General features: G+C 38.3%; 2 protein-coding genes across 6 annotated transcripts in view; one reads left to right on the top strand and one right to left on the bottom strand.

The window, feature by feature from the left end:
- The window catches only part of LOC146005302 (parafibromin-like), a 30,524-nt gene extending 23,110 nt beyond the window's left edge, over positions 1 to 7,414 (top strand). Inside the window, exons 9-10 of the mRNA XM_083144433.1 lie at positions 4,451 to 4,592; positions 6,943 to 7,414. Coding sequence (XP_083000559.1) covers positions 4,451 to 4,592; positions 6,943 to 6,979 — 179 coding nt within the window. The 3' untranslated portion in view covers positions 6,980 to 7,414. The remainder of the gene's footprint in view (positions 1 to 4,450; positions 4,593 to 6,942) is intronic.
- An 828-nt stretch (positions 7,415 to 8,242) lies between these two features.
- Positions 8,243 to 13,396, bottom strand: part of LOC146005341 (uncharacterized) — a 50,688-nt gene continuing 45,534 nt past the window's right edge. Inside the window, exons 11-12 of one of the 5 annotated variants that reach the window (XM_083144520.1) lie at positions 13,167 to 13,229; positions 9,134 to 9,268 (exon numbers count right to left, since the gene is read on the bottom strand). In XM_083144520.1, coding sequence (XP_083000646.1) covers positions 13,195 to 13,229 — 35 coding nt within the window. In that variant the 3' untranslated portion in view covers positions 9,134 to 9,268; positions 13,167 to 13,194. Of the gene's footprint in view, positions 9,269 to 12,774; positions 12,838 to 13,166; positions 13,230 to 13,396 lie in introns of those variants that run through there. The other 4 variants (XM_083144522.1, XM_083144521.1, XM_083144518.1 and 1 more) reach the window with 4 other exon arrangements.

Raw genomic sequence — 13,396 nt, 5'->3', positions numbered from 1 at the left:
TTGTCGCAAAGTACAAAAAGAAAATCATAGCTCTAGAACTTGTCATAGACAGATGAAATTGGTTTTGTTTTCTTTCTTAAAGACAGGGCTTTTAGCGGAGGTAAAATTTATACATTGTGCTTACCAATAATTAGTTAAAGGAAGAAGAAGAAGTTGTGGTACATTCATACAACCGTGCCAAGTTTTTTTGAAATCAGACTGATACTATGAGGGGTAGTCAAATGAAAACCGAACACCTGCTACAAAGGTTTATTCAAAAGTAATTGCCACAAATGTTAAGACATTTATCCCACTGGGAGACGAGACTATCAATTCCAGTCTTGTAGAAAGAGGTAGGTCGCTGACGGATCCACAATCTCACCCACTGTTGCACTTTCTCGTCCGAATGAAACAGACGTCCACGAATGTCTTTCTTCAGGTCAACAAAAATGTGGAAGTCACAAGGGGAAAGATCGGGGCTGTATGGAGAATGTTCAAGCGTTTCCCAGCCAAATGTCTGAAACTTATCCCTCACCAGATTGGCAGTATGGGGATGGGTGTTATCATGCAAAAGGATGATTCCGTCCGACAGCATTCCAGGGTGTTTTGACCTTATGGCACGTCGCAGTTTCTGCAACGTGTCTGCATAGCGCTGCACATTGATTGTGGTTCCACGCTCTAGGAAGTCGACAAGCAGAGGGCCCTTGCAGTCGAAGAAGCTCATCATGACCTTACCAGAACTCGTATGGACAGCCTTGGATTTCTTTGGCGGGGGAGAATCAACGTGTTTCCATTGTTCGCTTTGCTCTCGGGCTCAAAATGGTGGCACCATGTTTCGTCCCCTGTGACGATACGTGACAGAAACGCATACTCTTCCTCGTGGTACCGCTGCAAATGACTCAGACATGCAGTCATTCTGTCAATCTTTTGTCCCTCCATCAGTTGATGCGGAACCCACTGCGTGCAAATTTTTTGGAACTGCAGGTGATCTTTGATAATGGCATGCACAGAGCCATGACTAATGCTAACCTGAACACGAATTTCTTCCTCTGTGATTCGTTGGTCTTCCTGGATCAGACCATCGATCCTTGCAATCACATCAGGCGTAATGGCTTGATGGGCCTGTCCCAGGCGTCTTGCAGTGATGTGCGTCCTTTGCGGAATTTCTTCTGCCACTCGTGCACACTTGACAGGGATATGCAGTGTTCGCCATTCACTGTAGACATGCGACAATGAATTTTGCGTGTTCCAGCACCCTCAGCCACCAAGAAACGAACCACACCTCTCTGCTCTTCATTGCTTGCCTCCATTTTCAATGCTGGACGAACACATTTTTCACTATACTCACCTCCTGTGCAATGACGAAGCAACTGTGTGGACCTGTGCGTTTTCACTATGCATTTCTCCTACCCTACAGATGGCAGTATCGATACGTAACAACAGTGTTGCCAACTTCTGCGAGGAATGTGTTTTATGGTGGGTGTTCGGTTTTCATTTGACTGCCCCTCATACTTGAGTAAAAAAAATAATAACATTGTTCAAAAAGATGCAGTGGTTAAGTAGTTACAGCCACTTTTAGAAATCTATCCATAATAATATGATGGAAACAAATTACTTTTTCAAACTTCGCTTGTTAATAATAGTAACAATGGATATATTGTTTTGTAATTCGAGTATGTCATATCTTCATATGTATACTAAAGATAAAAAAAGACAGAACTGAAATATCATGTATAGTTTTCAAGCAAAGGCACATTAATCGCTGATGTGTGCTGCTGGTCAAAATATCGACCATCTGTCCTTAGTGGGTATACATGTGGCGGTCAAAATTTCAACCAGTCTGACGCTAAAGGTTAAAAGAATGGAAACTTAAGCAGTTTCCCTTACTTGTGTGTAGCAAACTGATGCAGTAATAGAAATTTCAATGATAATAATGTTATTGTTCTTTTCTATGACATGTCAGTAATTAAAGCTGCTTTCTTAGACCAAATATTCAATACAAGGATTAATGAAATTTACATTAATTTCCAATTTTTTTATTAATTCAATTTGAAATAAACTAATGATGACAGATAATAAACTGTTTTTCTAAGGTGCAAGGAAACATTATTGCATTCACAGATCATTAGGCTTTCTACTGACTCGGAAATCCTTTAAATATGAATATTGAACACACTTCGTTAAAAAATAAACATTATCCATGCATTTCATGTAGCTGATTATGAATAGGTTGAACGTTTTTATTTTGAGCATTAAATTGTAATTTCAAGAATAAAATTTGAGGTTTTAACATAATGGCACTGAAATATGATCTTGAAATTGTCTGCTTTTGTACCAAAGTTATTTTTTATTTATCACAAAATACACTGCTCAAAATAATTAGGGGATCAGGCAAAAATAAGTAGGGGATCAGACCAGATATGTTGTCAGCGCCTGTATGAGCTACAATCAGCTGCTAAAGCCCCGGAAACGAAAGTTCCAATGCCTAAAACATGATGTAACCTTTGCACTGGTGATATCAAAGGGTAGAGGGGAGGAGTTTGTGCGTGCTGGTGTTGTATGCTAGTAGTCTCTGGTTAGCGATACAGTTCAGTTGGGGCCCGACCCTGTGGCCGAGTGGTTAGCACATCGCGCTGCGACGCCAAGGGTCCCGGGTTCGAATCCCGGTCGGGCTTGGTTGTTTGTGAATGTCCATTCATCAATTTCATCACTCATCCCCATCTTCGCAAATTAGCCAAGAGGCACAAAACGCGAAGTAAAATAAACTAAATCAATCAATCAAGTTCAGTTGGGGAAGGCAAAGGTTCATGTGACAAAGGCAATGCCGCACTAACGTGATTTACTGGAAGCTATGGCTTGGTGAGCCATAGGAAGGATTGAAGCTGGGCAGTCACAACGCCAGGTAGCACATGCCATTGGAGTGTCGCAAAGTGTGATTTCCAGACTATGGAATCGTTTTGAAACAACAGGAAGTGTTCGCAGGAGACAAGGCAAAGGTCATTCACGAGCAACAACATCGAGGGAGGACCGTTATCTCTTAATCACAGCCCGTCGGAACAGGGGGCAGAATGCAATGCTACTGCAACGTGCCTGACAAACAGCAACGGGACTCAGAGTGTCATCGCAAACTGTCCGGAATCGTCTTCATGAAGGTGGCCTCTATGCACGTAGGCCCATGTTGTGTGTTCCATTAACGTTACAACACCGTAGAAACTGGGCAGAGGACATTGTGGTTGGGAACATGCCGAATGGATGTCCGTTCTGTTCTCTGATGAGTTGCAATTCAGTGTGGAACCTGATAATCTACGTGTTCTCATCGGGAGAGAACGCGGAACACAAAACAACCCAGCTTATGTGCACGAACCCTCCCTTTATGGTGGCGGTGGATTGATGGTGTGGGCAGGAAATCAGTATTGGTGGACATTCGGACCTGCACATCATCCGCAATCGCACCTTGACAGCTCGAAGTTATAGAGACGAGATCCTCCGATCTTATGTCGCACCTTATGCTGGTGCCATTGGTGATTCTTTCCGTTTCATGGATGATAATGCTCGTCCACACTGAGCTGGGTTGTTGGACGACATGATGGACCAGGAGGGTATCGAGCATCTGCCCTGGCCAGCTTGCTCTCCAGACTTAAATCAAATCGAGCACATCTGGGATGCACTAGGCCGGCAAGTTGCAGCTCGATCAGCACCTCCCACAACTCGCGCAGAGCTGGAAATTGCCCTTCTGGCAGTGGCGACGTATCCCTCAACAGCTCATTGATTCCATGCCATGCAGGTGTGCAGCAGTATTGGCCGTTAGGGGAGACCCTACACCGTACTAGAGGAGAGTTGCTGTAGTGTTTGTGTCTGTTTTTGTGCTGTCCTACTGATGCTCTTATTCTCATATCGCATCGCATGTCATTAGTATCATTAACATCAGGTATCATGACAGCATATTTTGCAGTAGGTAACTAATCTCAGAATGAAATAAAGGATCTGGTATTAGTATGCCTACATGATTTCTGATATCTTTTCTGATCCCCTAATTATTTTGAGCAGTGTACCTGTCTAGGAATAAATGCTCATGGGAAAATGTATGTGCAAGAAGTGGCAGGCAATGAATATGGAAAAGATGAATGAAGAATGATTCACAAATAAAGTCAATGGAATTTCTCTGGTATGTTTGTAGTGGAAGGCAGTGATCTGGCTTTGAAATGCAATTGGTAAATTCCACAATATTGTGACCAGATGACACAATCAGAGATAGACAATCGTTGATTCCAGGTAGATGAAGTTCGTAATTTTACCATTGATATTCATGTCCTATAGTGGTAACATTGTTTCCTTGTAATCAAGGGGTCCCTTGTTCGGTGCAAAATAGTTTGGATCCCCCTATATAAACTGTAGGTCTAGTCCTGATTAGCCTATCTGTGCATAAAGTGGATTTTAAGCTAAACCTCAAATACTTTCCATATCTTGACAGTTTGTGCATTTCATTTAAAATGGGACGAGATGAAACTGGATCAGAATGTTGGCAGATGGGCAGTGACTGTTATAAACCTATCACGAACTAAAAGGCATTTGGACAGAGCTGCATTGATGGTGTTCTGGGAACATCTGGATAAGTAAGTATTTAATATATTTCTCTCTCATCTCCCATAGTTTCATTTAGGCAAGAAACTGCACATCATATTTCACTGCATAATAGTCGCACACCGCACCAGAAAAGGAAACCAATGATAGTGGTGCAGAATCTTCGGGCACAAGATTAAATTGTGTAAGTACAACTCGCAACATTGTAGTAAATTTTCTCAAGTGTAATAATTCGACAAAAATTCACAAATCAACAATAACTACAGTGATAACTTTTTTCAGATCGGAAAAATGTTTACTAAACTGTCACGAAGAAATGACATGCGTCTGTTTGGACTATATGCACTTTTTACATATATTCATGAGTCAGTTCATCATGCACGAAAGACAGTTTAGTGATAAATGATTTTTTGGTACCAGTAATACTGGATCAATTTTTTAAAAGGAAAAAAATGGCATAAAATCTGCAATGATTATGCAGTGAAATATGGTACCTATTTTAATAGGCATTGCAAAATGATTTCCTAAGTTAGGCATTTGAATGACCCACAAAGAAAATTGTTTTTGCAAACACTTAAGGGTTTATAATTTTAAAAGTTTGTAATATTTGACATTACAAAAAGCCATTTCTTGTTTTTACAAATTAAGATATTACACGACTTCTTGTTCAATGCCCCCCCCCTTTTCTCTCTCTCTCCATTAAACAAACAAAAAAAACTAGGAATGAGCCAATACCATTGTTAATGTATTGTATCCGAAAGTATATGAGTCTAAATATCCTGTAAGTTATTCAAAATTGAATGTTTTAATTTATTTTGCACCAGTATTGTGTTAAAAAAAATGATTTTGTGATTACATTGCAGCTATTTATTTCATTATTTTAAAGCAAAACTGGTAAATTGATGCATATAATTGCAGTAAAATATTATACATAGGAATTGTAGCTTTCCCGGCGACATGATTCGAACAAGTGTTGTCTGGTTACCAGCCAGGTTAAGTCAATGTTGGCCTCCAACATTACGAGTGCATACATTGCTCTCATCATCAGGGAATATAGCAATGGAGACAAGAGTAGGGTGAAATATATGACTATTATGGGGTGGAGTTTGATCTCTATATTCTTATTGGCACACTCTGGATCATGGCATTCTTGTTGGCTGGAGCTTTGTTTTTACGGAGGAGTGAGTTCCAGTCGTGACTAAGCTACAGTCCCGTGACCCTGTTAAGATTGGTGCTTTCCCGTGATATGGCTTCTTTTGCTCATCGGTCCCAGTAACCGGCACATTTGGCTATTATTTTGATGTCAGCAAATAAAACCCTCTATCCCTCTGTGATGCTGAATATTTTGAACAGTATTTGAGAACATTGATATCAGTATGGTATCGACTCAGCCCTAGAAGAAACAAGTACAATGAACTAGATATTGCTTTGAATCAAATCCAAGGTGACTTAAATAAACCATAGTACATGGCACTATCTTTCATGGGCGACCGCTTCGAGGCTGATCTTTGATGCTTGTGTTTCCAGTCTTAAAATGTTTTACCCATCTTGTATCACTGCTAGCACCCATGCATACATCTCCATACGCACACTGACATCTATTGAATTCACTCTTTAAGAAGGAATTCAATCACAGCACGTCAAAAAAAAAAAAAAAAAAATCACTGTCGGCCATTCTGAAACAACTGCCTGCACTCACGCGATCGAAGCTAATGACGTGACACTATCTTGAAGCATTCAGTAAAGTCTGTATTTTGCGATGATTTACTTCATTTGCATGTAATGATGGATTCTGTTTTTTTTTTATAATTGTTGCTCATTACTTTCAGTATGCCCCTCGTACATGTATGTAACATATTTTACAGAAGTACAATGTTCAAAGTTTCATTGCCTTTAGTGTAATTTGTGCACCATTTACAGCCTTAAAGACATCAAACTCTACTTCAGTCCACACTCAGGGTAAAGATATCTATAGGAATTTTATGTTGTTTTTTTGTGCAGGTGGTCAAGTTTCAGGATATTTTTTGTTAATACACAATGTCTTTTACATATATAAAACGACCCCTCCCCCTTAAAAAAAATCCATTGGCGTCAAATCTGGAATTCGTAGTGGCCAAGGAATGCGACCTACTCTGGGAATCGGTTGCATGGCTTCTATGAACGGCTTAGCGATTTCCTGTTATCTGGTGAGGAAAATGCTAAGTAAAACTTACTTGTTGTTGCTTTATGATTACAATCAAAACACCTATGTGCACTGCAGGACAAATAATATACTTGTGTTTGCAACCTGAAATTCTTTTTTTTAGACACTGTACAACTACACAATAACATAAACTGTGCCAGTATATAAAACTTGTTTTATATTGATTTTTTTTTCCCCAGGCACATGATAAAGAATAAACCACATCTGAGATTCTGAGCAATTCATCTGTAGTGAAAGGAAAAGTAAAAGAACTGATTGTGTGTGAAAGTGAGGAAAGAAGTTACATTGAAAACCTTAAATGAAATTAAAGTATTATCTTTGCTGTCACACATGCTGCAAATGAAGTTGCCATCATGAGAAGAAAATAATAAAATAGTTATGATAAGTCATATTGTAGTTTTTGTATATAAGAAAACTGACATTGATTGCTGTTTTGTAAAAGAAACAAACACGTGTGAACCTTAGGGCGATAGAGAATCCAAATATCTAATGCTATATTAAAGAGTTTCTAAAATGTATATACTTCTTGCAACACACTCAATATATTTGTGTCAATGTGTTTTGTAGTAACCTGTTATACACATATTGGTAATTTTTTTTGTCATTGTTTCCTTAATTAAATCATGTATATTTTATTTCAAAATACATGTATTTTGAAAAAAACTACTTTTATTTATCCCCATGTGTGTTAGAAAATATTATTAATAAGTCCCACATGGTGGGCATGTGGTTTAAGGCTTTGGGCTCGAGCTACGGGAGAAGTGTTGATGATAATGAAATGAAGTATTTTAACTTGTCAGATATATATTGTATCTAAAGATATCTGGTTGGCGGTTACGCAGACAGGAAATTTACTGATATGCTTACTTTTCATTTTTCCGCGAGAAAAATTTACGCTGAAAAATGAAAAGTAACCTTCTCAAGAGTAAATTCTTAGATACATATTGCATAGCAACCATCCCAATAAACACCTAGCAGCTACCATATTTGCTATCGTTGATAACCATAAGCTTAATGTGTGGCATTCTGGATAGTGCTGTAGCGTTGATTTGCTAGTTTGCTTTATCATCTTTATATATCATATAAAGAGAATGCTGTCCAATTTTAGAATTTAAGCAGCTCATTTTGCTTTCATAAGGAGAAAAATTGAACTAAACGAAATATATAAGACATTTTATAAGTCTATTTTGGAAAATATATAATATAGCAATTCTAAAAGCTGCAAAAAAAACTGTACAGTTTGCTATCTGCTTTGTTAGGCACTCCTGGGGGCAAGCGTAACAACTTTTCTCCTGAGATTTTTCCAGTGTATGGAACCAGTGGCCACCCACCATCATGAGGAAATTGTGGGGCTACGAATGAGTAGCGTAACCCTGTAACTGGTTGAACGATCTACCTCTGTTGAAGCATGGAGTGAGGTCTTGACCCTCGAGGACTGTTGCTACACTAGTTATGTTATTCAAGTTTCAAAATTTGCATGATGCAAGCATATATCATTGTACTGAGAGGAAATTCTCTGTAACAAAAACACACAAGCCCATTCTTCTAGCAAATTAAAAACTTTGTATTTTCAAGGAATAAACTTACACACACACACGTGAACATAAATAATAGCTCGTGCAATTGCAGATGACAACACATTTTAAACGTGTACAATTTTACAAAATAATTATGTTTCTATGTCAACAAGTTCAGATTTTTCTGGTATTCTACTACACGTAAGGCCAGTCTTTTGGATACAAGAATAAAATTATTACGAGTCATGTCTTTTGCCAATAGTAAAATACCAAATTATTTCTGAACTCTTCTAATATGCACCTGTGAAAAAGTTTATCTTGATTAATTATCCAGATGAACAAGTTAAAATTGGAAACATTATTGAAGGAGTATAATTTTCCCCCTGCACACACACACACACAAATACCATTCAAATGATGATAAGCATATTATTTAGTGAATCTTTTTTTCTGTCTTAGGAAATTAACTAATCATCTAGAACTATTACCTCCTCATCATTTGAGGGTGTCAAAAAATGGCAGCCCCAATCATTGATTACAGAACCGAGATCATTTCCATTCACACTATAGCTGGTTCTCTCGTTCACAACACTTGCATTATAACTGTAGCTATTTAATGGTGGCACAAAATCACTCACTTTTGGTTCAATAATTTCTGGTCGATCATGACAAGTGTTAATGTCAAACTTTTTAGGTTTTCGTTTCTCTCTTAGAGAGAATGAGTTCAGGATTTTCAGTGTTGAAGTTTCGGGTCTCTGTCCTGATTTTCTATTTTGACTTTCATGATTAATTTTTTTAGAAGAGTTTTCAGTTTTAGTATTCTGAACACGTTCATCTATGGAGTTTGAAATTCTGATCACAGTTGCAGTACTACTGTCTGATTCAATGTCATCTTCAACATCGACAGTTTCCGTGATGAGGGTGGATGGTTTTTCAGATTCGTCTTGGGTTTTAACACTTGATGAAGGTGGTTCCTCTTTAACTTCATCTGAAAAGATATACAAATAAATTATTAGCAACAGACACGTTTTTTTTCTTATGATTGTAGAACCTTAATTGTATTGAGTAAAGATACAATAGAACCTGGAGGAATATAAACAAAGTTGTTTCTTACGTATATCGCAGTCTTTTTAAGTTCTCGCACACATTAGTTGTAACTGTGCCTTTGTTCCTACTGCAGTGAATTATGACCAATACAGCCCATAATATAGGAATTGTAGCTTTTCTGGTGACGTGTTTCGAACAAGTGTTCTTGGGTTATCAGCTAACATCAACTTGAACCTGGCTTATGATCTAAGAACACTTGTTCGAAAAGTCATAATATGATGTACAAGAGAAGTATTATTTACCAGGCACAAAGACACACAAATACATACATGTATGTGCAGTGGAACCTCAAGGACCAGGAAAGTTGAATGTAAAATCTGAGTGACACTGTATTTATGTATATGCGCGTGCGTGTGGTTTTCCAAAAGTCCTTTCCACATTTAAATTCTCTATAACATTGCAACAAAACAGAGACATTTTAGTGAAATAAAGTTTGTACTGCACAGTAGTCTTAAAGTTTTACCTGGCAACACTGCACATTGAGAGGATCAGGTGACTGTGAGCAAACAGCTGATTCCAAGATAGGGTCGATTCAGGAGGCAGGTGGATTGGCTGCCGAGGACCCACATCATTTCATCATTTCAGCCTGTAAGGTCGCGAGACCTTGCTCTGTGTAACTTTTCGCTGTAGGGATACGTCAAAATGGAAAAGCCAAGAGATCTGGGTGACCTCAAAGCATATATCTGCAGTCTTCTTCTTCCATGGCACTGCAGTCCGATATCGAGCCCTAGCCTCCATAATAGAGCCCCTCCATGCTTCTCTGTCCAAAGCTTTCCTCCTCCAATTTCTCATTCCTTTCACATCTTCCTCCACCGCCTCCATCCATCTTCTCCTGGGTTTCCCTACAGATCTTCTACCTCCTATTGTACTATAAGCCACTATCTTGGGTATGCAAAGTGCATCCATTCTTTGGACATGTCCTGCCCACTCTAGTCTTTTAAATTTAATAAAGTGGGATATACATAATTCTTTGCATAGATGGTACAGTTCATTGTTATATCTTAAGTCTCCATCCATCCCTGTCTCTTACTGGTCCCCATATTCTTCTCGTAACTTTCCTTTCAAAAGCATCCAGGTCCACCTCGGTTTCTTATTGAACGTCCAGCTCTCGCTTCCCTGGTTTTGAATATTGGCAATCGGGAAAAAATAAACTTTGTTTCCCTGATTTATTCTTCTTTTGATTTCATAGCTTTCATTTCCATCTTTTATGTATTTTTCCTCCCAAATATACAAATTCTTCTACTAGGTCAATATCGTCATTACCTACTGTTATTGTTTTTCTTGCATCATATGCCTTGGTCTTTCGACTCTGGATCATCATTTTTGTTTTATTTAAGTTTATTTGTAGGCCAACTGTTTTAGCTGCTTTTTTAAATTGAGTATATGTTTCTTCTGCTGCAGCCATTGTTCTTGAAATGATAATTAAATCGTCTGCGTAAGCCATTATCTGAGTGGTCTTATATACTATAGTGCCATTTCTGTCTATGTTAGTTTGTCTTATTATATATTCTAAAACCATATTGAAAAGTAAAGGAGCAAGTCCGTCACCTTGTTTCAATCCCTGGTTCACTAATATGTCTTCTGTGAGATATCTGCAGTTATCACGTGCATTTCGAATTCAGGATGAAATTGCAAGAATGCATCAATGTGAATGGTGCTCAGTTGGAGGTACGATGATGAGAACAACAGACATGCAGTGCTGCCAGGTGAAACTTTAAAGATCACTGGGTACAAACTTTACAGAAGGCTGTTCCACGTATGTGTGACTAAATGCAATTCCTTCCCCCCTGGTACGTTTGTCTGTAGCGTGTGAGCTGTGAGACAGTGGTTGTTTTTTTCTCGCTGGACCGAAAATCCCGTCCAAACTGAACCACTTTTGGGAGGAGTACGTTGTATAACTTTTCCAAGTCCTTGTGTTTTCTCGCTTGGCCAAAAATGAGTCACTTTTGGGAGGGTTATGTTGTAGCCCTTTATGACGCAAAGCTCAGCGTGTCAATGATCAGGAAGCAGTGTAAGAGCAAGGGTTGAGACGTTAGTTTGACTTTAATCAAGAATGTGATCGCCAAGTATAAGGATTCCATGGCCCCAGCGTTTGATTCTCCAACAAAGGGGACAAGAACACGGCCATGTACACAAGCCACCACCAGTATGCAGGCGAAACTTCGCAGAATGGCCATGCAAGAGAATCCCCCGACTCAAAGACAGATGGTGAATCGTGTAAATATGTCTGAAAACTGTTAACCGTACCTTGCGCCAAGAACTGAATCTTGAAAAGATGTTCAACGCTAGTGGTCATCACCTTACCGATGCCCACCGACGGGAACGCATCAAGACAAAGCTTCATCACACCTCAAGATCGTCCCTCGCATTCTACCAGGATATGAAGAAGGCTACCGGAATACATGCCATACCTTTCAAGGATATACCTGTGAAGTCTCCAGATATAAGTCCAATGGACTTTTGTGGATTTGGACTGCTTAAAAGGGCTTTGGGCAAGAAACGTGACAACTGTGAATGGACTCTGGAAAGCTGTGCAAGAGGAATGGAACAAGATCCCCTCGTAGTTCTCATTGTGCAGAACCAGGGGAGATACATCGAGCATTGCTGCACCTGGTCCCAAAGATTATCGTAACTATTTGGTCACATATACGCAGAACAGCCTCTGTATTTCACTGAAATATCTCGGTTCCTTACAAAGTTATAGTGAATTTAAATGTGGGAAGGACTTTTGAAAAACCCTGTATTTATATCCAGTTTCATTGAAATGTATTTCTTTTTCAGATTACATTTCTCTATTTTTGTTCCTATTCATAACTTGTTTCCCTGCTTATGCACCCGTTCAAAGCTTTTTCCTATATTTGCTCCTGCTGTTGATGTGGATGTCAACCATCCTTTTAACTTGTGAGTGGGTGGCAGTTGCTGTGTTCTTTACTTGTTTCATGTTACCTTCGGTGCTATTACTTTAAACCAAATTCTGAGGACAAAGAAATGGAAAGTGAACTTGAAACTTCAGCGAACACAGCCATCATCGCCACGTTAAAATGTATTTTAGTTCATCATACCAATACACTGTGATATGTGAAAATGAAATAGATGATTGTGGACTGCAAGCAGCAATACAGATATTTTACATATATGTGTCTACAATTATTGTCACATTAAAATGAGTCAATTGCATATGATCGAATGTGGAAATTGCTAACAAGTATGAATGAACAAACGTGGTCTATAGCAGATATTGAAATGCAAAACAAATGTCTTTACGTTTATCAGGTTTTTACTGGAAAAAACATCTGGGAAGTTCTGCCCTGATTGTGGCTACAGCTATAGTCAGGAAAATTGTCGTTGTTAGAGACTTATTTAAAACCAATTAAAAATTCCTCTTACCCTGAAAAACAATCTTGAATTTTCAATTGCCTTTTCATTTTCACCATTACCTGGCATGTCTACCTAAAAGGTAAATAAATTATAATAATATTCATAACAATGGCAATTTTCATTAGAGTGTACAACTTTAGTTTTTAGTTTACAGAAGCATACCAATTAAGAGATCAATTATTTTACATTTGTACATCAACTAGAATCATTATTGAATGATTAGATGGAAATGATGAACACAAAGGAACATACGAGCCAAACTCGGGACTTGAACCCAGAACTTTTGGTGGGGAGCAAACGAGTTAAATACTGAATGAACTTTGCCACCATCCTACTATAAATAGCAAAGAAATGTTAGTGAACCCAGACTTAATAATACAATACACCATCATATATCTCACCTGTTTACATATTTATGAACAGATAACACTATGTAATTCCCCAAATAAACGAGTCCAGGGATTCTATAATAAATAAACAAAAAGAAATATATACTTTCACCAAACAAATAAAGAAATGTGACAAGAAAAGCAAAATATAAATTACAAGAGTTTTAATAAACTAAAGATGCAAAAGAAGCTACATTGCATTACCCACAAGCACAGTGTACATATAGAGATTACAATACTAA

This window comes from Lepisma saccharinum, chromosome 23 (assembly GCF_977018435.1).
Source record: "Lepisma saccharinum chromosome 23, izLepSacc3.1, whole genome shotgun sequence".
NCBI lineage: Eukaryota > Metazoa > Arthropoda > Insecta > Zygentoma > Lepismatidae > Lepisma > Lepisma saccharinum.
This window is presented reverse-complemented; position numbering and strand designations above follow the sequence as displayed.